This window comes from Telopea speciosissima, chromosome 4 (assembly GCF_018873765.1).
Source record: "Telopea speciosissima isolate NSW1024214 ecotype Mountain lineage chromosome 4, Tspe_v1, whole genome shotgun sequence".
Classification (NCBI taxonomy): Eukaryota; Viridiplantae; Streptophyta; class Magnoliopsida; order Proteales; family Proteaceae; genus Telopea; species Telopea speciosissima.
Window position 1 is genome coordinate 26115418 of NC_057919.1, and position 26830 is coordinate 26142247.

The 26830-nt window shown below is 38.3% G+C and overlaps 2 protein-coding genes across 2 annotated transcripts; one reads left to right on the top strand and one right to left on the bottom strand.

Annotated features, from left to right (window-relative positions):
• Nucleotides 1-10304: 10304 nt before the first annotated feature.
• On the bottom strand, nucleotides 10305-11450 carry LOC122660541 (gamma-glutamyl peptidase 3-like). The gene is made up of 5 exons (XM_043855906.1): nucleotides 11423-11450; nucleotides 11048-11371; nucleotides 10763-10927; nucleotides 10490-10657; nucleotides 10305-10403 (listed from the first exon to the last, which is right to left on the bottom strand). Exons 2-5 carry the CDS (start codon nucleotides 11363-11365, stop codon nucleotides 10305-10307), a joined length of 750 nt encoding a protein of 249 aa, XP_043711841.1. The 5' UTR covers nucleotides 11366-11371; nucleotides 11423-11450.
• Nucleotides 11451-18423: 6973 nt separating this feature from the next.
• On the top strand, nucleotides 18424-23770 carry LOC122659120 (polygalacturonase-1 non-catalytic subunit beta-like). The gene is made up of 3 exons (XM_043854267.1): nucleotides 18424-18579; nucleotides 22780-22881; nucleotides 22946-23770. Exons 1-3 carry the CDS (start codon nucleotides 18424-18426, stop codon nucleotides 23768-23770), a joined length of 1083 nt encoding a protein of 360 aa, XP_043710202.1.
• The last annotated feature ends 3060 nt before the right edge of the window (nucleotides 23771-26830 follow it).

Below are 26830 nucleotides of genomic sequence, written 5' to 3' on the forward strand. Positions count from 1 at the left end.
TGCGTCATGGACCAGCTTTAAAAAAGTGGGAGGATGGTGCTTTTAGAATCTCTTGGAGAGTTTGGAGGCATAAACCCATTCCGGTATTACGTTTCTAACCGGTAGAGCAGCCGGAGGAGGGGGAGGTGGATCTTGGTTTACTTGTGCTGCAGGAGCTTCGTTAGCAGCCAACCCAGAAGGAGGAATGATAGAAGTAGCATTAGCCGGAGGATTTGGGACTCCATGTACTTGAGGTGGTACTCTTGGTCCTTCCCTACCAGCATTTTGAAGCTGGGCAGCCACATCACGTTTGGGAATCTCGTTGTTCTCTTCACATAACACGAAGAATATTTCCCAAGAGCGCTGCAACATCGGCATTTGTATTCATCGGACGGGGTGCAGGCAAACCTTCCTCAGAAACATCACCGGCGTCATCCCTAGGAGGGAAACGATTCCGGTTGCGAGTATTAACCATGTTCGACACCTGATTTCATTAGATGTTTCACATGTTAGCACAAGCAAGAGAGATAAGCACAGATTTAGAGAAAGGGTATATAATTGCACAAGAAATTTGTGTGTCCTAACACACGCAGGCAACAAGAGTCCTAAGAAGGAGGCTAGGCCCAAAATATAGGCTAATGGCCCTTTAAAACACGAGCGGATCCACCAACGGATCAACTCCTTTGAGCCCGGTCGTGAGTTCGTTCGAAAATTTGACCTAGGCGGACTTACGAGCGGATGCGGAACGTGAGTCCACTCCTTCGTCCGTTCTCAGGGTGTCCAAAGGCCGAGAGGAATGGGGTCGAACGGATTAACGGGTGGATCCTTATGTCGTGGCTCCTTCCGTTCGTCCGCTCAGCGCAGAAGATGAAAGGTCAAGGTCTATAGGCTCAGCGGTTTCACGAGCGGATTCACGATAAGTGAGTCCGGTCGTGCATCCGCTCGACAGATTTTAACAAAAACTGAAACCGCTCCATTCATTTTCATATTTTGAAGAAGAAGTTAGGAGCGGAAGAATAGAACAAGGGTGTCCAGGCTTCATCCGCCCCACATTTCTTGCCTTTAAATCGTGGATTTGACTTCTTCTACTCCAAATATGCATTAAACAATTTTAAACATAAAATAAAAGAAAAAAAATAAAGTTATTATTTTTTAATTCATCTACTTATGAATGACAACAAGATGCACCCATATATACATACATAATCGGTTGGACCCGCGGATGCGAGCTTTTAAGATCATTTTTTACTTGTGTTTCATGCGTGATTATATGAATTGCATAAGTTATATGGGCTCACTCGTTATCTGGGATCGGATCGAGATGTGGACGACCACCATTGTGCATTAGCACGTGCTGATTTACAACCAGCCAAGGATAAAAGAGGGAATAATTTATTCAGTTTGGATAACTGTAGAATTGAGATTGACATATGGATTAGAAATCATAAAAATACGACCTATGAGTCTATGACCAATGTCTTGTTTTTTTTTTTTTGGTAGAAACCCATAACCAATGGCAACGATGCAATAAACTGACTGACTCGGACAAGACCAACGCGACCGACACAAATATGACATCTTTGAATGCCGAGTGCCAAAATTATATTGTTTACCAACAAAATCACAAAAAAAAAATGCCAAAATTATATTTTGAAAAGTGAAAGTAGATCGAAACGCAGTGAAATCAACGAATTGTTGTCCCCTCCAAAATTATATTTTGTCGAATCTTTCTCTCCAATAATCCGATCAAAAATTCAATTCCTTACATAAGGGCGGACATGACCACCCTATCTTCTACCTAAAAACACTGCTCAAGGTGGGGTCCACTCCCTCCTATTAGAGGAATTAGAGGAATTGAAGATTCCCCTGAATTGGAGGTGATAATTATTCTTAGACAACATACATGTCCTCTCAAGCATATGGTTCAAGAATTGGAATCAGTATTGGATTGATTGATTCATATCGATATTGGTGGAGATGATATTGATTTCTGTTTGATCCCATATTGATGGATCGATATAGACAATTTTTTTTTTTTTTTTTTTTTGATGAAAACATGGGTAAACCTGACTGATCCAGACAGATATGGACCAATCTGAAACGGTATTGAATCGAAACCAAACTTTTCTTATAGGTTTGGTTTTGAATTCACCATTCCCACACCGAAACTGATTCAACCTGAACTAAAACCGACCCAAATTGACCAATTAACACCCGTAAATTTAGTAGAGCTTCTCCTCCTGTAATTGCATTCTCATGTGTTTGGCTTAGGGATCCCTGATCCTTATAACAAGCGTAAAAAGCATAGGGGGCATTTGGCCGGGTCAACCTGCATGGACATTTAGACCGGATTGATTCGAAATGTGTGTATGTTAAAAACAAAAAATTTTAAGAATGACAAGTTTAGAATTATTTCTATTAAATGATGATTTGATCATTTTGATAATTAGATAAATGAGAAATTATTAGGCCACATATAAAATTTAGTTACTCAGTTCAACCATATGCCCTAACATTTACTGGGTTTTGCATAAATTTTAAAGCATTATACTAAATTTTGTGGTAGAACATTATACTAATTATTGACATGTGGTGAAAATCAAACTAAACTAAAAAACTGACCATTGCTTGTTTAATTAATTTAAAAGTTTAACAAATATCATGTAACAAATATAGTTGACATGCTAGGAAGCTGTGTATAATTTCTTCAATTTCCCCTTATTGAGCAAGGTGTTGTAGTTGTTTTTGCTCATTCTTCGATAAAATGAGGAGTCATATCTGTGACTTTTTGTTTACAGTGTACCGTTAGTCAAAGGCGAGTATTCTGTAGAATTTTTGTCACCCTTGAGGCCATGCATGGCGATGATGAACAAGTCCTCGTGAACATAATTTGAGCTATTTAAAATAAGTAGAAAACCCAAGAGTCGACACCGAACAACTTCGGGTGGACACTGGATGAGAGCCAGTCGACTGACTGTCATGGGAGTAGGAGTATGGTTCACAGGCTTTTAGAGTCTCAAACTCACTCCAATTCCCTTAGGCGTCATGGGAGTGTGAGCTCACACTATCCCTAGACACCTCATCAAGTTGTTTGGAGTAAGAAAACCTTGCCAATGATGTGTACACATTTGATATGAGTTGTGGATGGTCTTTTCAGCTTTTTTTTTTTTTTTTTTTTCCATTGATGTCAAATTAGCTATTTCTTACTCAAAACCTAATGGTTTTGAGTGAATTTTTTTCTTCTAATTACAGTTGAAAGGCTCATGGAGAGGCTTTGAGATTTAGTTTTTGTTTTTAGACTAGAGAGAGTGTTTTGTGAGAATTTATGCAGTCCTCTTAAAAGTTACCGCAACTTGGAGCTTTGATATTCTAAGTTTTGCACGACCTCCATCAAGGTTCCTGAGTTGTCTTCAATTACCCTCAAACTTTAAATCCTTTGAAAAAAAATTAAAAAAAATAGGGAAACAGAGTGAACTCTCCTAGAATTGATATATACATGAGGCATTGAGAGAGGGACATTGGAGAGGAATCCTCTTCAATGTTGTTGGAGAGGATCCGGACTCTGATCGATCATATGTATACTACCATTATTTCGACAAAAACAATGATGATATGATTTTCCTCCTTGACAATGATGTAGGTAGTGTTCATCTAAGTCTATTGAGTTTATTAGGTTAATAATTTAATTTACTTGTAATAATAATAAAGAGAAAGAAGGAAGAAGAGAAGAGAAGAGACGAAGGAGAGAGATGAAATTGCTGCAACAGTTGGACTTGCAGTCGTATTGATCGACTGCCCCCAATTCCATTAATATTAATAAGTGTACAAGCTGAAAGGACAAAAACACCCTTAAAGGGGAAATCGTGAATTAATGCTAGTTGCTAATTCATGATTCCGTCCCCCTCACATATAACAACATCTGACACTCCCCCTCAAGCTAGAGTATAGATGTTAATCATGCCCAATTTGTTACAAATATAATTTACTCTCACACTTCCCAAAGATTTTGTAAACAAATCAGCAGGTTGCTCCCTTGTTCGAACATGATGAGGAGAAATAACCCCTTGTTGTAGCTTCTCACGAACAAAATGACAGCCGATCTCAATATGTTTCGTTCTCTCATGAAACACAGGATTCTCAAAAATATGAATTGCAGCCTGACTATCGCACCACAATAAAATAAGAGAATCATCACCAAACCCAAGTTAAGTTATTAATTGTTTAATCCACATCAGCTCACAAGTGCCATGTGCCATAGTTCGATACTCTGACTCTACACTGGACCGGGCTACAATGGTCTGTTTCTTGCTCTTCCACAACACAAGGTTTCCTCCAACAAACACACAATAACCTGAAGTAGACCATCGATCAATCGGAGACCTTGCCTTGTCAGCATCAGAAAAGCCATTAATTCTCCCATGACCATGATCAGAACATAGGAGACCACGTCCCGGTTCCTTCTTGATATAACGTAAAACCCTTATAACTGCATCCCAACGAGACGTCCGAAGAGCTGACATAAACTGACTCAGCACACTAACAGGAAAGGAAATATCAGGTCTAGTTATAGTCAAATAATTGAGTTTCCCCACAAGCCTCCGATACTTCTCAGGATCATCAAGAATATCACCATCATCTGACATAAGTTTCACAATAGGATCCATAGGAGTGTCCAGAGGTTTAGAGCCCAGCAGTCCTGTCTCTGACAACAAGTCAAGAACATGCTTGTGCTGAGAGAGTGAAATCCCTTTTTGTGATTGAGCTACCTCAATACCCAAAAAAATATTTTAGTTGTCCCAAGTCTTTAGTCTGAAACTGCTGCCCCAAATGTATCTTTAAACTCTTAATACCTGAAGAATCATCTCTTGTGATAACAATATCATCTACATAAACTATCAAAAACATCCTCCCTGCATCAGAATTCCGAAAAAATACTGAATGATCACTCTTAGACCATTTCAGCCAAAACTCCAATACAACATCAGTAAAATGATCAAACCATGCCCGTGGCGACTGTTTCAGTCCATACAACGATTTCTTTAGCCTACACACCTTTCCAGACTCCCCCTGAGCAACAAACCCAGAAGGTTGCTCCATATACACCTACTCATGGAGATCACCATGCAAAAATGCATTTTTCACATCTAACTGAAACAAAGGCCAATGATTTGTAGCAGCCAAAGAAATCAAAATGCAAACAGATGTACGCTTCGCAATAAGAGAAAAAGTATCCAGATAATCGACCCCATATACTTGGGCATATCCCTTAGCAACAAAACGGACCTTCAAACGAGACACAGAACCATCAGAGTTGACTTTCACCACAACTATCCACCGGCAGCCAATAGCAGACTTACCAAGAGGTAACGAAACAAGGTCCCATGTCTGATTTTCGTCCAGCACAGATATTTCCTCAGTCATAGTAGCCCTCCACTCAGGATTAGACAAGCCTCTGTAACAGACTTAAGAATAGGATGACGGTCAATAGTAGACAAGCAAGCAACAAAAGTAGAGGACAAACCAGAACAGGATACAAAGTTAGAGATAGGATGCTCAGTACAACGCCGAACACCCTTACAGTGCGCAATAGGTACATCTAAATCAGAAATAACAAGAATGTTGGAAGAAGAGGAAGTACCTATTGGTGGATCCGAAGGTAAAGAAGATTAGGTAGAAGCAGGTAACCGGGTGCTATATATCTCAAAAGGTGTAATGCGGGGCGTCACCGTCTCGTGTAGTGAGCGACGTTGAAACACAGCCAGTGGCTCTATAGGAGGTGGCACGGATGGCAGCGGAACCTGCAAAGGAGAAGAATGCTCGACAACTTATACGGCTAAATCATCATCTAAGGTTGAATCGGGCAACAAAGACTCAACAAAAGGAGTAGACTCAAAGAAAAAAAGATCAGCCGTAACAAAGTATTTATATAGATCAAAGAATAACAACAATGCCCCCTTTGAGTTTTAAAATACCCAACAAAAAGACATTTAAGAGCTCTAGGATCCAAATTAGAGCGAGGAGGACGATGATCCCGAATAAAGCAAACACTCCCCAAAACACGTGGTGGTAACACAAACAAAGGGTGAGAAGGAAACAATAAAGAATACGTAATACCACCATTTAAAACTAAAGAAGGCATACGGTTAATAAGATAACACGCAGTCAAAATGACATCAGCCCAAAAAAATTTAGCCACCTTCATCTCAAACAAAAGAGATTGAGTGACTTCCATCAAATGTCTGTTTTTCCTTTCGGCTACACCATTTTGTTGAGAAGTATCCACACAAGAGGACTGATGAATTATCCTCTGCTGAACCATAAAGTCATTAAAAGGAGCAGAAAAATACTCTGTAGCATTATCACTATGAAGAATTTTCAATGCAGTATTAAAATGATTCTGAATTTCAAGGACAAAGGAACAAAAAATGGAGAATAATGCAGAACAATTTTTCATTAAATAAATCCAGGTAACTCTGGAATAGTCATCTACACAGGTAACAAAGTAACGAAAACCCAACTTAGAAATACCTGGACAAGGACCCCACACATCTGAATGAAATAAAGAAAAAGGGTGGGCAGCCTGTTTATCCAAACTGACAAGACTCACAATTCAAACTAGACAATGACCTAAACCGACTATCCAAAATCTTCAAACGCTCCAATGACCCAAATAACAATGAATTTGATGGGGAAGCGCCACACTCGAACATGCCCCAGCTGATGCGTCTTCAAGTACATACAACCCCCCAGATTCACGGCCTCCACCAATCATCTTCTTCAACTTGAGATCCTGAAACACACAATGGTCAGGGAAAAAAGTGACAGAACAATTATAGGCTTTGGTGAATTTTCGAACCGACAATAAATTAAAAGGAAATTTGGGTAAATAGGAAACAGAAGATAATGACAAAGATGGGGTAGCATGTACAGTGCTTGTACCCCAAACTTTAACTAAAGACCCATCGGCTAATACAACATTCGAAGAAGACTCACGAAATGAAGAAAAAATACCTGAAACCCCAGTCATATGATCCGAAGAACCTGAATCAATGATCTAGGGACGAAAAGCAGATGAAAGACACGCAATTGCATTACCTGGCTGAACAAGGGTAGCAGTGGAGAACTAAGATGACTGGGAATTTTGAAACTGAGTAAAGTGCTCATAATCTTCATCAGACATTGTTACTATTTTACCTTCAGACTTGGAAGACGAAGGAACCACCGGATCACTACTAGCTGAATTTGCAAACTGAGATGGTTTACCATGAAGCTTCTAGCAAAAACACTGAAGGAGACCAGGTTTACCACAATGGTGACAAGTCCTCACTTGTCCAGAAGTCTTTGAAGCACCAGGCGTGGGAGCTTTACCAGTACCAGTCCCACGACCACGACCACTACCATTACCTGTCCCACCATTGGGCCCACGGTTTGGTGTAAAAGATGCAAGAGCCGAATTTTCAACAGGTGTAAAATCTTGACTGCTCTCACGAGAAACTCGTAATACCCGAGAAAAGGCTTCAGAAAGTGTGGTGACCTTATCATCACCAAGAATCTGAGATCGCACTGACTCAAATTCTTTACGAAGTCCACCCAAAAATACCATAACAGCAAGCTGTTCTCGCTGTTTTTGCATGTCGTTTACATAAGAAGTAATAGGAAGGATGGAATTCAGCTCCTCATACAATCTCTGGAACTTTGCAAATTATTGGATAACATTAAGGGTCTTCTGATCCACTTTATAGAAAACCTGGGATAGATCATAAATGTGAGACGAAATTGCTACAACAGTTGGAGTCGCAGTCGTATTGATCGACTACCCCCAATTCCATTAATAATAATAAGTTTACCCAATACTCCAATAGGGTAAATAGTGCATACGCTGAAAGGACAAAAACACCCTTAAAAGGGAAATCTAGCGTTAATTCACGATTCAGTCCCCTTCACATATAACAACATCTAACATTACTAACCTCAGTTTGAGTTGTTATTTCATGGTGCCTTTTAGGTTTCTCATGCGGAGGGATGAGCACATTTTTTTCTAAGATAGAAAATATAATTAAATAATGAAAAGAGAAATGTCTTCCTTGTAATACAAAATTCTGCCTTTCTTTCTTTCAAGGCATAATAAGCCACTTTCTTATTAACTAAGGACGTAATGATAGAATCCTTTGTTTTTTTTTTTTTTGGGTAGAAATGATAGAATCCTTTGTGACGCAAATAGAAATCCCAGTGAGATTGTCCGTTATCTTCAAAAAATATTAAAATAAGAAGCCACGGGCCATGCTGCGTGTGTTGGAGCAGTAGGGAGAAAGCTTGGAATCTCCTTGTAGAAAATATTAAAATAAGATTCCTAGCAATGCTGAGAACTAAATAGGACATCATCCGCTTGGTCTATTGGAAATTTGGAATCTCTTCTTCTTTTCCACTCCGGATGGAGAAAGTCTATGTTATTTTATGAAAAGGCCCTTCATATCTAATCAGTTGGGATGTGATAAAAGATTATGACAAAACTTTTTAAATCCCAAAATCACGAATAAATTTTGTTGCAAATTCGAAAGTAGGAATTTCCTTGCTGCCTTTCATGATCCACTCCCAACTAGGGGAAACCTAGCTCGAACCAATCAAATGGGCCGTAAAAACTCAGATCGGATTGATTCTTATTAGATTGGTTTTGGACTGGGGTATGACGAGATTGATTGATAATCGGACTGCTCCCAACTGGATGATATCCAAACCGAAAAATCGAATCGAATGAAATAGCTAGATAAAAGAAATTTTGAATATTAGGTTATGAATAGGTGCATTGATTACAATATTAGTGAGAAAATTTTTGATTATAAGGGGAGCTGTTATAAATCAATGAGTATGAGGTTATGCATATGAAAATTGATTTGTAATAATGCTTCCATTGATTTCCTTGTTCACGATACAAAATTAGTTGGACATTTAATTGAATGATTTGATATTAGGATTCATTTTGTGATTTCAATATTAGTTAGCATCTCATCCATTGATTTCAATATTAGTTATCATCCCCCATATAATAGATAGATAATGATTTCGCTACCAACAATATTTATCCATTGATTTCAATATTAGTTATCTTCCTTTCACAATTCATTCATCTTGTTTCCTTTACAACATAAACAAGAACTTTATCCTGGGTTCTTTACTTTCCTTGACTTGGAAAGGTGATTTAAAGTGTTTTTACCGAATCATTCCTCACTATAAGGTATGACTGTAAGATTTCATTATAGTGTAAGCCCAAAAACAAACTGACCTAAATCAGTATTAACCTGACGATATTAAAAAATCAAGACCAAAACCGGCCGAAAACCAATGTTCTTTAAGGTTTGCTTTTGGTATCACTCATTCTCAAACCGAAAGCAAATCAGCTTGACCGAAACGACCATTTGACATCCCTACTAGTACCAAACCACTATAGCACATGCTCAAAAGCAAGAAATGGAGCTGTACACGTGGTGAGCATTCATGCACTGCAATAAATTGTTCGGTAGACATGGTGGATTGCACTACAATAAATTGCTCCATACATGTGCTAAATTGAGATAACACCATTTACAGGGTTTGTTTAAAAAAAAAAAAAAAAAAAAAAAACAATTTATCCCGAAATAACTCAAAGTAAGACAAATTAAATTACGTTTGGTAACACTTCTGTTTCATGTTTCTGGTGTTTTTTTATACTATTGGCATAGAAAAACGGAGTCTAGCGTTTGGATGCACCAATCTGTTTTTCCATTTTATAAAAACAAATAGGATAAAAAGAAATTCAATTTTTATTTTTTACGCTACCCAATAATATAGGAATGCGTCTCTATCTATACCTTCGTCAGCTAACAAATAAAACGTTTTTTTTTTGGGTCACCGACACACAAACAACTGAAACTATTATTGTCTTCACCAAACAATCTATTTATATTCTCAAATAGATTAATTGATCATCACAAACCCTTGTATACAATCATGGAAAGGGCAACGTAGGTACACAAAAGCTCCACGTACACTTAGTTTAGATATAAGGTACGTACGTACCACAAAATCTATTGTATACATGATAATATTTCTCAATGCTTCAAGAAGACCCCACATATCTATAAAGAAAGTGAAAGTACCTTGTTTTAACTATAAAGAAAGAAATTTCTTTCATTTAATAATTGTTTCATTATAAGAAAAGTTACAAGAAAAAAAAAAAAAAAACCAAGAAAGGTTACATTGTTGTTACTTATTCATGAGTAGAGAGCTAGCCATTGCCCTTGTTCTCATGGACTATTAAAGGGATCTGTCTCATCAGAATAATTATCTATCTATCTCCCCTTAAGAAAGCTCTTGCAAATCTTCACCCAACATTTTCTATCTGGTTCTCCAATCTCCATTCTTGATTTTGCATCTTCTGCAAATTCTTTCTGTATAATTTCAATTCAATCAATGTCAGAATATTATTTTTTTTTGGCAAGAAGTGATAAAAATTGTTAAAGAAGTGATCACTTACTTCTATAGAGTTGTTATTAGAGAGGCGATGGATAATATCATATAAGATGTCTTTACTGTATTCAGGGTGGCCTTGAATGCCTAATATATGCTCTCCAATTGCAAACATCTCTACTCCAGTTTGCTCTGAGAACCCAATCACCTCAGCTCCCAAAGGTACTTCCCATACCTGTTTCACATTTGAAAAAAATAATCTCATCAAATTAAAAATTTTTTTTTCTTGTTTTAATGAAGAAATATGAGAGAGAGAGAGAGAGAGAGAGAGAGAGAGGACCTCATCTTGATGACACTCAAAGATGGTAAGGGAAGGAGGGATTTCCTCAAGGCCACCAAAAAAGCTAGAAAGGGGCAAGTCTTCAACAATCGTGATTTTCCTCAACCCAAGATCCCATCCACCATAAGCTTTCCCAACCCTTCCACCCAATGCTCTGCACAGCACCTATTTAATAAACAAAATAGAAAAAAACACTCATTAGGAGATGAAATATTAGGAAACAAGATTATATCAAGAGAACCCAATTTTTGAAACAAAACCAAAAACCCTAGATTTATGTATAACCTGGTGTCCAAAGCATATGCCAAGAACCTTCTTTTCCATGGCATCCAGTGTTTGCAAAAGAAAGCAAAGTTTCAAGATCCATAACTCATTCCCATAAGCATCACAAGGACTACCACTGATGACAAAACCATGGTATTTGTGAAGATCATCCATGTCAGGGAACTCACCATCAAAAACCCTAAATAAGTCCCATTCTTCCCCTTCTTCTCCAAATGCTTTAAGAAATACATTAAAGTACCCACCATATACTTTCTTCACATAATCAGAATCCTCTACTGCCATTAACATACAGTACCTCTTCTGATCTCCAGAGACCATCTTCAACAAATCAGAGAGAGAGAGAGAAAGAGAGAGAGAGAGAGAGAGAGAGAGAGAGAGAGAAACAGAGGAAGAAAGAAAGAAAGAATGGATAGTGAGAGTGAATAAGAACCCAGTTGAGGGGAATTTGGAGGTCGAAGACTTAAGTGAGAAGGGTGTTGGTGGGGGAGAGGAGGAGGAGAAGGGGCTATTTGTAGGGAGGGAGGGATAGAGACGTAGAGTGAGTCAGAAGACATTGTTTTATATTTTTATTATTTGATGCTTTGGGTTCCACTTGCACGTGATTAATTTGTTTGATTTTGAAAACTAAAAACAGCGATTCTGTGATACCCTTATATAGATATATAATTTTTTTGGTCGTGGGCTCTTTTAAATTTCAAATAAAAAAGGATTTTTTTTTTTTTTTTTCTTTTTTTGATAGGTAGCAGGAGATGTAGGATGTGAATCAGGAGATTTGAACTCAAGACCTCCTGATAGCAATGGGCCTTTATGCACCACTGGCTACCAAGTGTGCTATAACTTAATTATGTTTACCTTGTTTGTATGTGTTAATTAAACTGTTATATTTTGTTATCTGATACGCATCTCTCTCTCTCTCTTCCCAAGTCCCTACTCTACATAGCACCAATCGGTATTACAGGACAGATCAGAAACCTGAACCAGACCGGTTAATACGCCTTGGCTACCTTTTTAAAATTTTTTTTTTTTTTTTTGTATCGATATCTAACTTTTATTTTGATTGGGGGGGGGGGGGGGTAGTGGGACCATGCGATAAAGTTGTAAAAATAGTGTCAAGGACTCAAGAATCAAGATAGCTCTATGCATTAAAACACAAAGATAGTCTTAAAAGTAGAAGAAGGAAAAAAAATTCTAATACATGGTAAGCGAAATCAAGATAATTATTGGTGGGGGTGTCAATCTGTTGGTTTGGGTCGGTTTTGGTTGGATCTAATCAGTCCAGCCTACTTTAGGATCTCGCACTGTGATTGTTGGTCTATTTAAGTAATCGAACCTCATAGGTTAGGAATGGTCCCATTTATAAACGGTTGATCGGGTACTCGTTAATAATTGGACTTGTATTAAACGGGTTAAATGTGCGTATAAATAGGCTCATACTAAATGGTCTACAATCGAACTATGCAAGTTTGGTCCATATAGCTACTAATGAGATTCAATTCTTTGTGATGAAACAAGAACTTCCATGAGAGAATGTTCCTTACTGAGACCTAATGGACATCCATCCATAAGTAAATCTCAAATTTATTTAGAACTCTATGGCCCTCAATGGATACATATGATGTTATTTCGAACAATATAAATGGACTTGATTATGTGCTCTATTTATTTTGATCCATTAACTTCATAGTGCAATAGCATACATTTATCAATCCTATGTTTTTAACAATAATTATAATAATAATAATAAATTTCTATTATTTATAAAATATTTTATGTTACCTTTATTATTATGAAAAGACACTTCATGGACCAACCATATTAATTTATTAACTTGGCCCATGTAATTCTATTACATAGAAGGATGATGAGGCGATTTCAACCTTTAGATAGAAATATTATACCCAATGTATGATTATGTATCACTGAGAGGGGGTGAATTAGTGATCCCTCATGGGGTATCTCAAGTGCACTCTCGTCAAACAATTCATGAAAACAAAAAGAACACAAATCACAAGTGCACAACGATTTACCTGGTTCACCCGAAAGTCCATGGTGCAATGACCACCTGAGCACCGACTCGAAAGGTCACGTAATGTATTTGCGTAATGTAGTAACATAATGCTACAAGCACCTATTAGTGAGCACCAACTACCCCTTATTCAATTGCACACGGAAAAAAAAAACACTCTTATATGATTCAATAAAGCAACCACCGACAACCCCAACTACGCTTGTCATGCACCCATACAACAACGTTTACAAAGAAACAATAATAATGAAAGGTTTACAATGAAAACCTAATGTATAAAGTTTACCCGAAGCACAAGAATAAACTTACATGTAATTGTCAAAGAAATCAAAACAAACAATTTATCTCGTACCCAATCAGATTTATTTGTTTTGTGAACACCTCCTCAGATAAGGTGTAACAACCACAACCACTACACAACCTTCTAATCAGTTTCAACTGCTGATATCAATCCACACATATACTTCTAATTACCCATGTTGCTTGACTTGATCCAGCTCCATATGAAATATTAATAAGCTTGCAATTATAGTACCCGAACTTGTTGTACCGTCTTTGATCTATAATAATTCTACACCTCCTCTGTTTCTCAAAGACTTTACCTTAATCTGATATATAATAGATGATGATGATGAGTCAATCAACCCATCCATCGGCATCATATTGTGTGATCAACTATAAGTGACTCATCATCTTTACTCAGCTTACACCCTGCTATCACCATAGGTGTATATAAACTGGCTTGTAATCTTTCATCATAAATTTATTGAGTGTCTCCTTCACATACTTGATTTGAGAAATAAAAATACCATATTTTAGTTGAACTATGGCTGATGGTTGTCATTGTTGTCAACATTGTCTATTGAAGCTGTGTGCATTGCCTGATAAGAGAATGGTTTTTCATCTGGGTTACATTATATATTTACTGGGTATATATGCTCATCATAGTAATGCATTTAGATTCTTGTTAATCAAACATGTTTGATGCTAACACCATTATAGAGTAAAAAAAAAATGTAGAGTTCTTTGAACATGTATGTCCTCCATTCGTTTATGATGAGGTTATCTAGGATGTACAAGAAAGATCTAGATTCCGTTTTATGTATAGCTAAATTCAGCTGTAAGTCTCCTTTGTCCTGGGTCTCCTGCTGATGGCAATGCGGAAGGTGGGGTCTCAGAACTTTGATAGTTGGTTTATGTTCTACTAATGAAAATGCCGAAGGTGGAGCCCAATCATATCCTTCTATTTTTCTGTCTTTGTTCCCGTATGGGTATACCTGGATGTTAAATCTATACATTTCTATTATTCTTTAATATACTTTTTTGCTGACCTTTAGCCAAAAAAATAAAAATGAATGAACTGGGAAAATCAAATGATATTCAATTTTATGTTAATGAAGGCCAACTAAAGAGAAGTAAGAGACAAATGAATGAAACAAACTTGAGAGATGATCTAATCACTTATCTTGCATGCAGATTGTAGACAATGATCTTCTAACATATCAAGAAGCAGTTACATCTCCCAATTAATGTTGTATTAAAGTGAATTAGGCAATAATACACGATCATACTTAGAAGTTGGTTGATCTTCCACCTGGTTCTAAGGTACCAAACATAAGTAGATTTATAATTTTTGGGAAAAAGTTCTCTGTCTGGGAGCGTAGTCTATGCCAGCACTCTTATGAGTCTATCTCTCTCCTTTCTATTTAAAAAGACACATCTGCCCCCTAGTTTTGAGGAGAGAGATAGACACATGGAAGTACTAGCGAAGGCCACACTTCCAGACAGAAAACTACTTTCCTTTAAAAAAAGATAATAAAGGCTTTAGACAAAAGAAAAGCATAGATTATTTTGATATATTCTCTCCTGTTGCAAAGATTACTATTATAAAAGTGTTGATTTTTGTTGCATCCATATATAAACTTGTCATATATTAAATAGATGTAAAAACTACATTTTTAAATAAACTTGTAAGAAAATTTATATAGACAACCTAAAGATTGTGTTGCTCTTAGACATGAATATAAAGTATGTAAGCTTGAGAAGACTCTATATGGCTTAAAGCAAGCACCTAAAAAATGACATTAAAAACTAGATATTGTTTTGATGTCTAATGGATTTCTTGTAAATGATAGTGATAGGTATGCATATAGCAAGTTTCACAATAATAAAATATAATTATTGGATTATATGTTGATGACATATTTATAATCGGTATTTTGACAACTAAAACCTTTTCATGTTGAATTTTGATATAAAAGATATGAGAGAAGTTGATATGATTCTAAGAATTAAAATAATCAGAAACCAAAATAAATTTGTATTGTCTCAAGCTAAATATATAGAACATATGCTTAAGAAGTATGGATATTGTGATTACTCTTCTGTTAAACACTTTTGGTTGTTGGAGATTACTTGTAGAAACACATAGGTGAACCAATATTTCAAAATGAGTACTCTCAAATTATTATTTCTGTTTCATATCAAATGAAGTGTGCTAGGTTAGACATTGCTCTTGTTGTTGGTAAACTAAGCCAACATACACATAATCCAACCATAAAACATTGATATGCATTGATTAGATTGTTAAGATACTTAAAGGGTACTATGTATAATGGATTACATTATAGTGGTAACCATACTGTACATGAAGGCCGTTTTGATGCTAATTGGATTTTTGACATATATGAGTCATTAGCAACTAGTGGTCATGTGTTTACACTAGATGATGAAGCAATTTCATTTAAATTTGTTAAACAAATGTATGATACCAGTTCCAACATGGGGCAGAATTTGTAACTTTAAAAAAACTACTACGGAAGCCGAATGGTTAAGGAATTTGGTGACAAATACTTCATTGTAGTCTAAGTATGTGCCTATTATATCACTATATTGTATTATTCACGTTATTATTGCAAAGGCAAAAAGTAAGATTTATAATGAAAAGAAAAGATACATATGCCTTAGTCATAACTTTGTGAGACAATATATAAGTGAAGGAGCGATAGACATCAACTAAAGTTAGAAGTTACCAAAAAAAAAAACTTTATAAAGTCAAAAATAATTTAATTAACATCTTCTCAAGCCCTCAGACCACTTAGGTTATATATGAATCATTTAAATGAATGAGATTAAGGCCCGTGACATGATTCATGTGATAGACGCCCAACTTATGCGATAGGAGGTCCTTGTGATTAGGTTCAAAGAGTAAAAAATGAAGTCACCGGAAGATTTGTATAGTACAACCATGTTTGGCAATTCTGATTAGATGGCAATGTGGTACTGACCACAATGGATAAAGGATGAGTTTTTGCAAAACACACGAACTAAAAACACTACCTCTTTTATGGTTTACCTTGTTTTGTCTCCCACAAGTCTTGAATCCAAGACCTTCCCAATGTTGCTTCTTGCAAAACAAAAAAGTGAAAAATCTTTAGTCTCGCATTGGTTTTGAAAGAGAGTGAAGTGAAGGCTATATGATATATAGAATGGGAACTACAAGGACAGGGTCCCATATAAGAAAGGCTCGCTATACTCTCTTTTCTCCTAGGTTTTTTGGGGTTTATTTTCACACATTCACAAGCCAACCCTAGTTGAGCTGAGCTGGGCCACGGTGCAGCACTTGTGTGTGTGTATATTTTTGCTAGTGCCTGGGCTCAGAGTCAGAAAGGCTTGGCAGACGTTGGATAAGGTTTTTCCAACATCACTTTTTTTTGTTGGACAGCGGACAAGGTTTTTCCAACATCACTTTTTTTGTTGGACGTCGAACAGTCTTCTTGCAGTCGGATATGTTAGAAACACTTCTAACATGTATTATCCTTTATTCAACATTTAGAGAATTTTTCCCTATGTTGGAGGGGAGTTGCTCAATGCATCATCTATGCCACTTATTTTGCATTGGACGTTAGACAGATTGCATCGGATACACGTTGTGACTTCTTTTGGACAGGCATGTCCAAGGGGTATCTCTTTATAAATAGAGGATGTCATAGACACTTGAAAATGGATCCTAAGCGTCCTACTCCATCTCTCTCTCACATATTCTCTAATATACCTTCTCTATTTTTGCCTTATGCTTTTATTGTTTTGAGAAGTCTTCATAATCTCCTTTCTCTTGTTGAGTGAGCACAACCTAAGTAAGTCTTGACGTGGTCGATCTAGCTAATAAGTAAATGCAACAACTACTAGAAGGACATGCAGGATTGTTTTATCTTTGAGGTTGATTCGAGTGAGTCAGACTGCATCATAGGGAGCGAGTACCATCTTAAGGAAAATAGCCACTGAACAATTAAACCCCACAGTATATCTTACAAAACTACAAATTCTTCTGGTTACAATAGATGTGCATTCTAGTTGGTGATTGTTTGTGAAAATTCTCCTAAGCTACAATAATCAAGTCAAATTAAGTCAAATCCTCCTTTAAGATAGACTAGACGAGCACCAAAAGCCCTCCACCTGAACCTGATAATGTCTTGTTTTGAGTGACCTGGCCTCAAATCAATCATGCATAAATTGAGGCAAGCAATTTTTTTTTTATTTTTAGGAGGGTTGGGGGGGGGGGGGGGTTGGAGAACCATTCAGGAAGCAGTAGTTCCATAATAGTCAAAACCTAGAAACTAGCATTGCATTGGCTTTCCACTTTAAAACAGTATCACCCACTTCCGAAAGCAATTCAGAAGAGCACCCTTGTGTGTGTTGTTGCATCTGGAAACCTTTGTTCTAGTTCACTTAGGACGAACCTTCAAAATACCGAGTGACCACTGGAGAGTCGGTGTGGCTCCGGCCAAGGACTCTCTGATGCCTAAGTTAGGTCTCCGTTTTAGTAACAGTTCAACTTTGCAAAAAGTTCCATAGCGTTTAAGCTTCATACCTGGGTATTTATAGAGTAGTAGAGGGCGGTGGAGAAGAGTCCTCATAAGGTAAAAGCCTTATTTTTAGTAGGAGTCTGTTAGGCGGAGTAATATTCAGGAAGGGACTCTTCACTTGGTAAGAGTCCTTATTTGAGCGTGATACCGTTTTGTCATTGGATAAGGATCAGATTCGGTTGATTCAGCATATCCTGTGATCGTCGGGATGTTCTGATGTGGCTCTGCAATTCAGGCGGGTTACAATTATCGTTTCATACAAGGGCTCGGTTTGGAAGATCCGAGTCTTCAGCTTCAAGGTGTCCTGGCGGCTCTTTCAGGGCTTGTCATTCGAGCGTATTAGGATCATCTGGGCCTCCGAGTTTGGAAGAGTTGGCCATACCCGAGCGCGTAGGAATCGGCAAGACTATAGGGCCTAACATGGTCACCAGCCGACGACTGATACTGAAGAGGTCTGCCTGGCTACCAACCTGGGCGAGGTCGGCATGGTTGATGACCCTGGCGAGGTCGGCCAAGTTGATGACCATGGAGAGGTCGGCCAGGTTGATGACCCTGGCGAGGTCGACCAAGTTGATGACTTTGGCGAGGTCGACCAAGTTGATGACTTTGGCGAGGTCGGTCGAGTTGATGACCTGGGCAAGGTTGGTCGAGTTGATGACCCTGGCGAGGTCGGCCAAGTTGATGACCCTGGCGAGGTCGGCCGAGTTATGACCTTGGAGAGGTCGGCCAGGTTGATGACCTTGGTGAGGTCGGCCTTGTTGCTAATCCTGGAGAGGTCAGCTTGAGGATCCTACTCGGACTGGCCCTAGGCAGACTGGGGCGTGGTTCCTTCTCACGACCGGGCTCTTCCCCTCGGCGCTGAACCGGACATGTGTCAATCTTTGATTGGGGATTGCTTTTATGACTCATCATGTGTGTTCATTGTCCGAGAGCATTTCCAAGAATGATTCCAACTTTGCGAGATGTTTGGAAATAGTCTTGTCTTGTCCCCTTGCCCAAGGAGATTATTCAGTCCAAAGAGTGCCCAATGAGGCATCTAACCGCTGGGCTAACTGGCACATATCCTAGTGCACACTTGTCAGCATACCCAGCTGGTCCAACCCAGCTGTTGGATGTTCATTAGGCACGCACTCGCTGAAGAGGATCCTGGTTTAACCTTCTCAGGGTTGTCTTCACCTGTTCACCCTGATTTTTGAGTGCAATGGTGCCAAGAGTTGCCTCTCGTCAACATACACAAGAAAAAGATGAGCCAGGATCACGTTCACGTGCGTGAACGTACGAGAACGACTCATAACCGTTCAGATGGAATCCACTCTATGGGGCCCACATGGAGTGGATTCCATAAGAACAGGTGTAAGCCATTCGATCACGTATGTGAACGTGAGCCCATAGTCTCGTGGAAGTAACATATTTCATCCTTGATAAATTTGGATTATAGACTACTTGCTAACAAACGATCCATCCAATCAAGGTGGGTAGTAGGTAGACTTGAGGCCATACCATGCGAGTTCGGTTCCGCTGCATGTACCAACAGGTGAATGTACATGTGAGAGCCAACCACCTGTCCTATTTTTGTCATTTACACAAGGAGGAAGGGATTTTATGGAAACAAAATTAAAATGTGATAGGCTCTCACATGTACGTTCACCTGTTGGTACATGCAGGTGATCCATTCTCATACCATGCATGGGTAATTTGATATTCTTAATCCTGTTGATTTGTCATCTAACTTTTACTTTACAAAATAAAATTAGCAAACCACCTGAATCACGTTGGCGGGTTTGTTTCTTCCACGTTTTTTTATTCCAGATAGAAGTTGAGATTTTTAATTTGGGATTTTTTAAGGGTCTCTTTCATGGGTAGAAGACTTTTTTTAAAAACAAAAATAAATAATTCAGAAAATCTTATGTTATGATTCTTATTAATAATAGTCCAGTGGAATTGATGGCAACGATTTATAGTCACTTAGGACAGTTACCTAGCGCTGCTGCAACAACTTCCTGCGTGGCAATGATTCAACATTTTCTTATTCTTTTATTACTACTTGTGAATCTTTCATGCAAATTTCATATCAGATTCTAGGTGATTCTTTTTCTTCACAAATGAGCTTCATGTGGTTATGGAGAAAGTTCTATGTGGGAGAGTGTACCGCTCATCCCAGACTTAGAGGGAGGCAAAATGATTGCCCACCCCACCCTCTTGAAAGGCGGAAATCTTGCCCCCTCATGATGCCAATATATGTGTTTTGTCATTGATCGCTACATGTGAGCAGGGGCCACGTTCCCCCACAGAAAATACCAACCCTATAATTATATAGTCTGAAATAAGATTAGATTATTCCCAACCTGATCGAGAAAGGGAAAAGATTGTTGTTTGGTGGTGCAGCTCCCGCATCATTGGGGGGAGGAATGAGAGGGAAATCAATATGGATGAGATTTTTTTATTTCATGGGAGATAGAGTGGTAATTACTCACGCTATGGTGTCAAGCATAGGGACTACGCGAATAAAGAAAATAAAAAAACAAATTTTAAGTGCATATCCAATTGGCTGGATTTAAAGAATGAAGATTGATGTAAAAAGTTTTTAACATAAGTAACTGATATAAAAATAAAGGGGAAAAGAACGATACCTGGTCGTGTGGTCTGTGTGGTTTCTTCACCTAGACACAAAAGTGTGCAAAAGTACCGTGATGCCCCATGGAAAGGTGAAAATCTCATACAGGGCGATGCTTATTGTGTGCGTGTTCCCATTGGCCAGTGCGTGTGCATACTCTAAAGGCCCAGGCAGCAATCCTCTTCCGAAATGACCAAAAGGTTTTTTGCAATCTAGGGACTATAGGAGGGTGCATGGGCAAGGAAGAATTTTGCCATTACTATGAGTACACCTATTTCTTTAACTTTCTACCCGAAGGTCATTTTGCTGAAGATATCCAAAATAACTTAAAAATGAACCAGAAAAGCATAATTATTTTTATAAACACATGCTTTTGTGGTTCTAATGGATTTGGTTTGACATAGGAAATCCAAAATTTCTGAAATTCCAGTCAAAATGAAACAAATTCCATAGCTTGGGATTGATAGTAATTTAGTATTGTATGCCTCAGTTGCATGAGGAAAGAAACGTATGTTCTTCATGGTTGTGATTCTTATGCAAAGCATTCCAAAAAGATTAACGAATAAAGATGGAAGATCTCTTCAAACCTCTAAAAGGGTTGATTCAACTTACAAAGTTTCATATTTTCGAACAACTTGTTTCATATCCAGCCCAGCAAAAACAGGGGGGGGGGTCATTTTATATGGGGGCCGGACGGCCTCAAAACATCCCTGTTTTTGTTGGGCTAAATTCTTCACTGCCGCCACGACTGGAGGAGATCCGAATACCATTTTGCTTGCTCAAATTTGCTTAAAAAATGACTTGATTGCCACCACAGACTAGTGCAGCTCTTTCACTGCCACCTCATCTGTATATTCAAAACTCCCCAGTTGCCCAACATATAGTAATCATTTTTCAATAGAGAGATTTGATACATCAGCCTTTCATGTGGTAAAACTTGGTGTAAATCTAGGGATATCCTTTAGAGCTTGTTGGTGCACATCTTGATTGATCTACTGCCAACACTTTCTTGAATACCAATTCTTTGTGTGATTAAATTTCTGAGTTTCCCACTTCTCAATCTAACCTGAAAGTCTCAAAATTGATTTCTAAGGCAGCAACTTGAATATTTACTAGAGCCAACCATATGGGATGTTATTCTGACCTAAAAAACATATGGCTTAGGTTCTTTACAAAATCTTAATTAAATAAAACTTCAGGACATCAATTTTTTTGTTGTGTTTTTTGTTTTTTGAAAATTATTATCATCCCAATTTTTGGTGAGTTAGGAATGTCAGAAGAATTAAGTGGTTTATATTACCTTTTAAAAAGTGAAGGTTTGGGTCCCTTTCATTGTACCAATTCTTTCTATGATTAAATTTGTGAGTTTCCATTTCTCAAAGGTTTCCTTCCATGTGGCCAATCAGGTGGGGATCAAGTTTTTGGGTAGATAGAGGTCAAAGTTGTTGGTTTGGTGGGTTTTATCTAGACCGTTCAAGGTTTGGTTCAATGTTCTAAATGGACTAATGGAGAAGATGGAGAGTTTGTTGGTGCTGGACCATGTTGGGTCCAATTAAGCTCATGTGTTTAAGTGCCATATGAGATGACAAACATTTTCCTTAGTGGGGGTGTGGAAATTAGGGGTGTAAATGAATAGCCGAAATTCATTTCCGTATCCGTGTCCATATCCGTTTAGCACTATCCGAATTCGTCCGAAAGCTAAACGGATGCGGATACGGATAGGCTATAGCTATCTAAAAAGCTATATTTACATATAAACGGATAAAATATTCGATCCGTATCCATTTAGCACGGTCTGAATCCATCCGAAAGCTAATCGGATGCGGATGCGGATATAGCACTATCCGACCCGAATCCGATCCGTTTACATCCCTAGTGCTAACCAAAAGGTCACTTGGGAAAGTATGTGTAGTGGGTTTTCTCTACCAAGAAAAGAAGAAAAAGAGTGAGTAGACGCTTATAAAGTTGAGTCTTCTAAGAGAGTAAAGAAGGTCGAGCCTTCAAGAAGGTGGAATCTTCAACAAAATTGAATATTCCAAGTGAGTGGAAAAATTAAATACAAAATATATTTGGTCATTTAGGATACTAAAAAAAACTTCCTTTTTTATTTGTTGGGACAACAAAATTTCCTCTATATAATAATTTAGACACCCCACGCTCCATGCAAACAATCTAACTCCTACCCACTAAGGCACAACCCAAATCCTCATTTCATTTTTTGTTCCAGTTCCACCAGGATGCATCCCATTCTGCTGCTTCAACTTCTGATGGTATCATACTTTATAGTAAGAAAAATGATATTTTTCCACTATCCATTCATCTCAATATGGTAATTGCTTGTTGTTGTTTTATCTTTCTTATTTGTTTGTTACTTTTTTTCCATGAAATCGTAGGGTTGTCAAGCTGAAAATACCTTCTCACAATATTGGAAAGAGCATATTGGTCTTCCAAACCCACCACATTGGTTAGTTGCAAAGGCTTCTCCATTAAACCTCCATCAGGTGGTAGTGTTTGAGAAACTTATGGAAGAAAATGGATTGGCTTCTCACCTACACTCCTTTTGTAAACAAGCTAATGTTGTTTGTTCTACAAATGCACTGGTGAAGGAGACAATAAATAACACATCCCTACCACCAATAGCTCAATGGAATAGTGCCAAATTAACATATGAAGGCCTTCCAAATGAAACACTCCTATCAGTTGCCAGACAAGGGGGATTACCATATTTTCGAGAATCAATGGTGAAAGAGGGAGGTTTCATGCCCATCCCTGATCTACGAGACCCAATGTCATATAAATCATTCTTGCCACAACCTCTAGCATCAAAAATCCCATTTTCCTTTACCCGGATCAAGGAATTAAAGAAGCTTTTTGGTGTGGTGGATGAATCAAACATGAATGAGTATATTGAAGACACCCTTGAGGTATGTGAAAGGAAACCCATTAGAGGTGAACAATTCACCTGTGCAACTTCTGCTGAGGATCTTATTGATTTTGTTGTTGAGAAATTAGGGCACCATATATGTGTATGGGGTACTGAGAGTGTTGAAGGATCTTATGAGAATGTTACAATTGGAGCTGTGAAACTCATATATGGAAACCTCTCTGAACCACCAGCCTTATGTCATAGTCAACCATTTCCATTTCAAGTCTATTATTGCCATGTTTTACAGAAAGTAATGTATATGCAGTTGATATGCATGCTTGGAAGAAAGTGAATCAGGTGATCATGGTATGCCACTATGACACATCAACTTGGAGTCCAAACCATCTTGCTTTTGAGTTGCTGGGTTTTGGCCCTGGCCAAATTGAAGTTTGTCATTGGATAAATGAAAATGGACTGGCCTGGACAAAGACTCTAGGTTGAGAAGCAATACTTGAAGATTTGATTATCTTTCATTTCTCTTGTTTGTGTTGCATGTTACTACTGCTTTTACTATTTGAAGGATAAATAATGACCTATTTTTTCTTGGTTATTATGTATTTTAAGTTTCAATATAACTTTGTCTTTTGTCTTTTTCTTGGTGATGATCTTGTGACGGATGCTCAATGTAGACCGAGATTTCGTATCCGGTGACTCCGATTTATCTTATATGTAGGCTTCCCCTTTCCCTACTGATGGCCTTGCCGAATGTGGGGATGACGTGTAGCATGTTTTATTTTTTCTTGGCTAGCTTTGTAATTCTTCTTGTTTTTTTTAATACAATTGATCCTTTAGCAAAAAAAACCTGAAATCAAGAAGGCAGCGATCGGTATGCATTCTTGGAATGCATTCTATGTTGGATTGGCATTCTCAAATGATAAAAATAATTGCTTTTATTGTCCGACAATGCAAAAACAACCTAGAATGCATTCCAAGAATACATACCAAACATAGCCGAAAACTTGGCCGAACAAGGCCTATTTCCCCCTACTGCACTTGATCAATTCTACAATACATAAGGATGCCAAAAGTTATGGATCAAAAGTATACACCAAGACAGGGCATCATTTAGATACACACCAGTTAACTCAATTGCAAGATCAGAATGCTGCTAAAAGATCAGCATGAAGGAGTGGTCTAAGATAATTTGGTGAGGTGATTGAGAAAGTTCTCAGAACACCTCGACATCTAGATAGAGTTCTAGAACCCATATACTTTGAATTTTATCTCCATATAGAATCAGCCCAATCTTGAGATCCGGTAGGATCAAGATGCGGTCCGGGGTAGGTGTTGGACACCTTAGTCCGCCTAGTTAAATCGGTCTTCTGTACTACTTTGTATTTTAGTTAGGTAATAAAAGTTTCTAAGAAAACATACAAAAATGGCAACAGTCTTTTAAACAAAACAAAAAATCCTAGGCTACCATATTTAATGGGAGAAAGTAAGGAAACTTATAATGTTCTCTCCAACCGCACTACAAAAGGAAAGTTAGGACAACTTAATATGGGAAGGTTAGGTTCTGACCTAATCAAGTCGTGCTACAAAAGGAAAATTTTGTAGGCAACATGGAATGTACCTTTTTATTTTTGGTAAGAGGAATATACCAAAATAAGGGTGCAAGTTTGGCCTAAGGAGGGGGGTCAATCAGGCCTGGGAATTTCTGGCCCTGAGTCAAAGCTGGGCTGAGCCAAAGTTACGGTCTTGGACTGAGCTAGGCCCAACATTGCCTAATGCAGTAGAAAAAGGGTGGGTTAGATACTATTCTAACACAAACGACCTCAAATCCACAAGGTAGGAGTAAGGGAACGAAAATGTCACTTTTCAATAGATTTCAGAATAATCCTTACAAACCCTAAAACAACCTTTTATGAAGGTGAATAGGATTCAAAATTCAAAAAGTGCGCCAATAATTCAAGATTCAAAAATTGCGTCAAAATTCAAATTTCAAAACTTCGGCGGGCCTCTTCACCTTCAAAACACGTCCGGATGGCCAAAAAGCGCATACATCAACGTCGTAGGCGTTGTCCCCTAAAGAGCTCCTTGAGACCTTCGATTTGACATATGATTCGGCCCATCGTGTTTAGGATCTCCGACCACTCTAGGTGGACTTTTTCTAGTCCAACTGGCTCAAGTATTCTTCTGATATTCCCTCTACATCACAACCCGACCATATTTTCTTCTTCTTCTTCTTCTCCCCAGCCTAGCCCAGCTCCTGCATCTCCCTTCCCCTTTCCTTGAAAGATTTCAACCAGAAATTCATATTTCATCTTCCACCCATGCAATGCATAATGCTGAAGGTGGAGATGGACGACGAACTATATCATGGCTGCCCACAGTCCAATGGCTATTAATTTCAATTTCAATTGTTCCTCTTGACTTCTACATGTTATCTCAAAGCCTATGAAGTTCTATACATATTTCTACTCCCAAGGGTGGGCATGGGGTGCGTAGACCTTTTTAGTAGATGTTTGAGTGCCAATACTTTTTCATTTGTAATTGGTAAATCCTTTATTTGAGTTAGCGAGTTCTAATCAACCAACAAATCTAGCGGCTTAGCCAGTTCAGAAAGCCCATATCAATACTCCTCATGCCTATCAGGACCAATAAAGGTCAGCCCAATCCGGCCCTAAGGGCGGGTCACAGTTGGATTTTTCAAGCCCTGAGTCAAGGCCAGCCTGGGCCTGGGCCCAGCCAAGGGGACTTAGGGTTGAGCTAGGATTTTAAAATGCCCGGCCCAAACTGACCCTATTGCAGCCCCACAAGAAAATATAAAAAAGCTTTAAAGGGAAGGATATCCTAAAAGGCTATCATTATTCTAAGAGAAAATTACATGGACACCCCCTATACTATGGTCTAATTATTTAGTCTCCCCAACGTTTGAAACAATTAATTGAACACCCCTTGTAGTTTACCATTTCTTTCAAGTAGCCCTGTTCGTTAGTCAGTCACCGTTACCATGGGTTAAATATTTTGTAAATGCCTAAACTACCCTTAAGGTGTAGTGAAGTTGCATATTTGCCCCCCTTCTCTTTCTTCTTCTTCTTCTCCTTCCTCCTACAACCTAAAAAAAAAACCAGCAGCCATGGCTGCTTTTTCAAAAACCATTTGGGGGTCCTTGCTTTCTCCCTTCCCTCCTCCACTCTATCTCCCCCACTCCCTGCAGCACCCCCTCCCCACCACCTACTGTGCTCCCTCCCTGCTATGAGCACCCTGGCCGGAAAGCTTACTCACACCCCCTACTACTCTGCACCGTGAACCCTCAGACCTCTGCCTCTTGCACCTGTGCCCCTCGACCTCTGCCTCCCCTCTCCCAATTCAAAACAAAAATCTAATGAGACACCGAAATCAAAATCTC

What these genes read in the sequence shown, in the direction of transcription:
- LOC122660541 (XM_043855906.1), bottom strand. Translation starts at nt 11,365, where the DNA reads ATGGTCTCTGGAGATCAGAAGAGGTACTGTATGTTAATGGCAGTAGAG. An exon ending in GCATATGCTTTGGACACCAG is followed by an intron (nt 10,928 to 11,047) that starts GTTATACATAAA and finishes TTTATTAAATAG; the next exon opens with GTGCTGTGCAGAGCATTGGG. An exon ending in TTGAGTGTCATCAAGATGAG is followed by an intron (nt 10,658 to 10,762) that starts GTCCTCTCTCTC and finishes AATGTGAAACAG; the next exon opens with GTATGGGAAGTACCTTTGGG.
- LOC122659120 (XM_043854267.1), top strand. Translation starts at nt 18,424, where the DNA reads ATGGTTGATGACCCTGGCGAGGTCGGCCAAGTTGATGACCATGGAGAG. An exon ending in GAGTTGATGACCTGGGCAAG is followed by an intron (nt 18,580 to 22,779) that starts GTTGGTCGAGTT and finishes TTTTTGTTCCAG; the next exon opens with TTCCACCAGGATGCATCCCA. An exon ending in TATCCATTCATCTCAATATG is followed by an intron (nt 22,882 to 22,945) that starts GTAATTGCTTGT and finishes ATGAAATCGTAG; the next exon opens with GGTTGTCAAGCTGAAAATAC.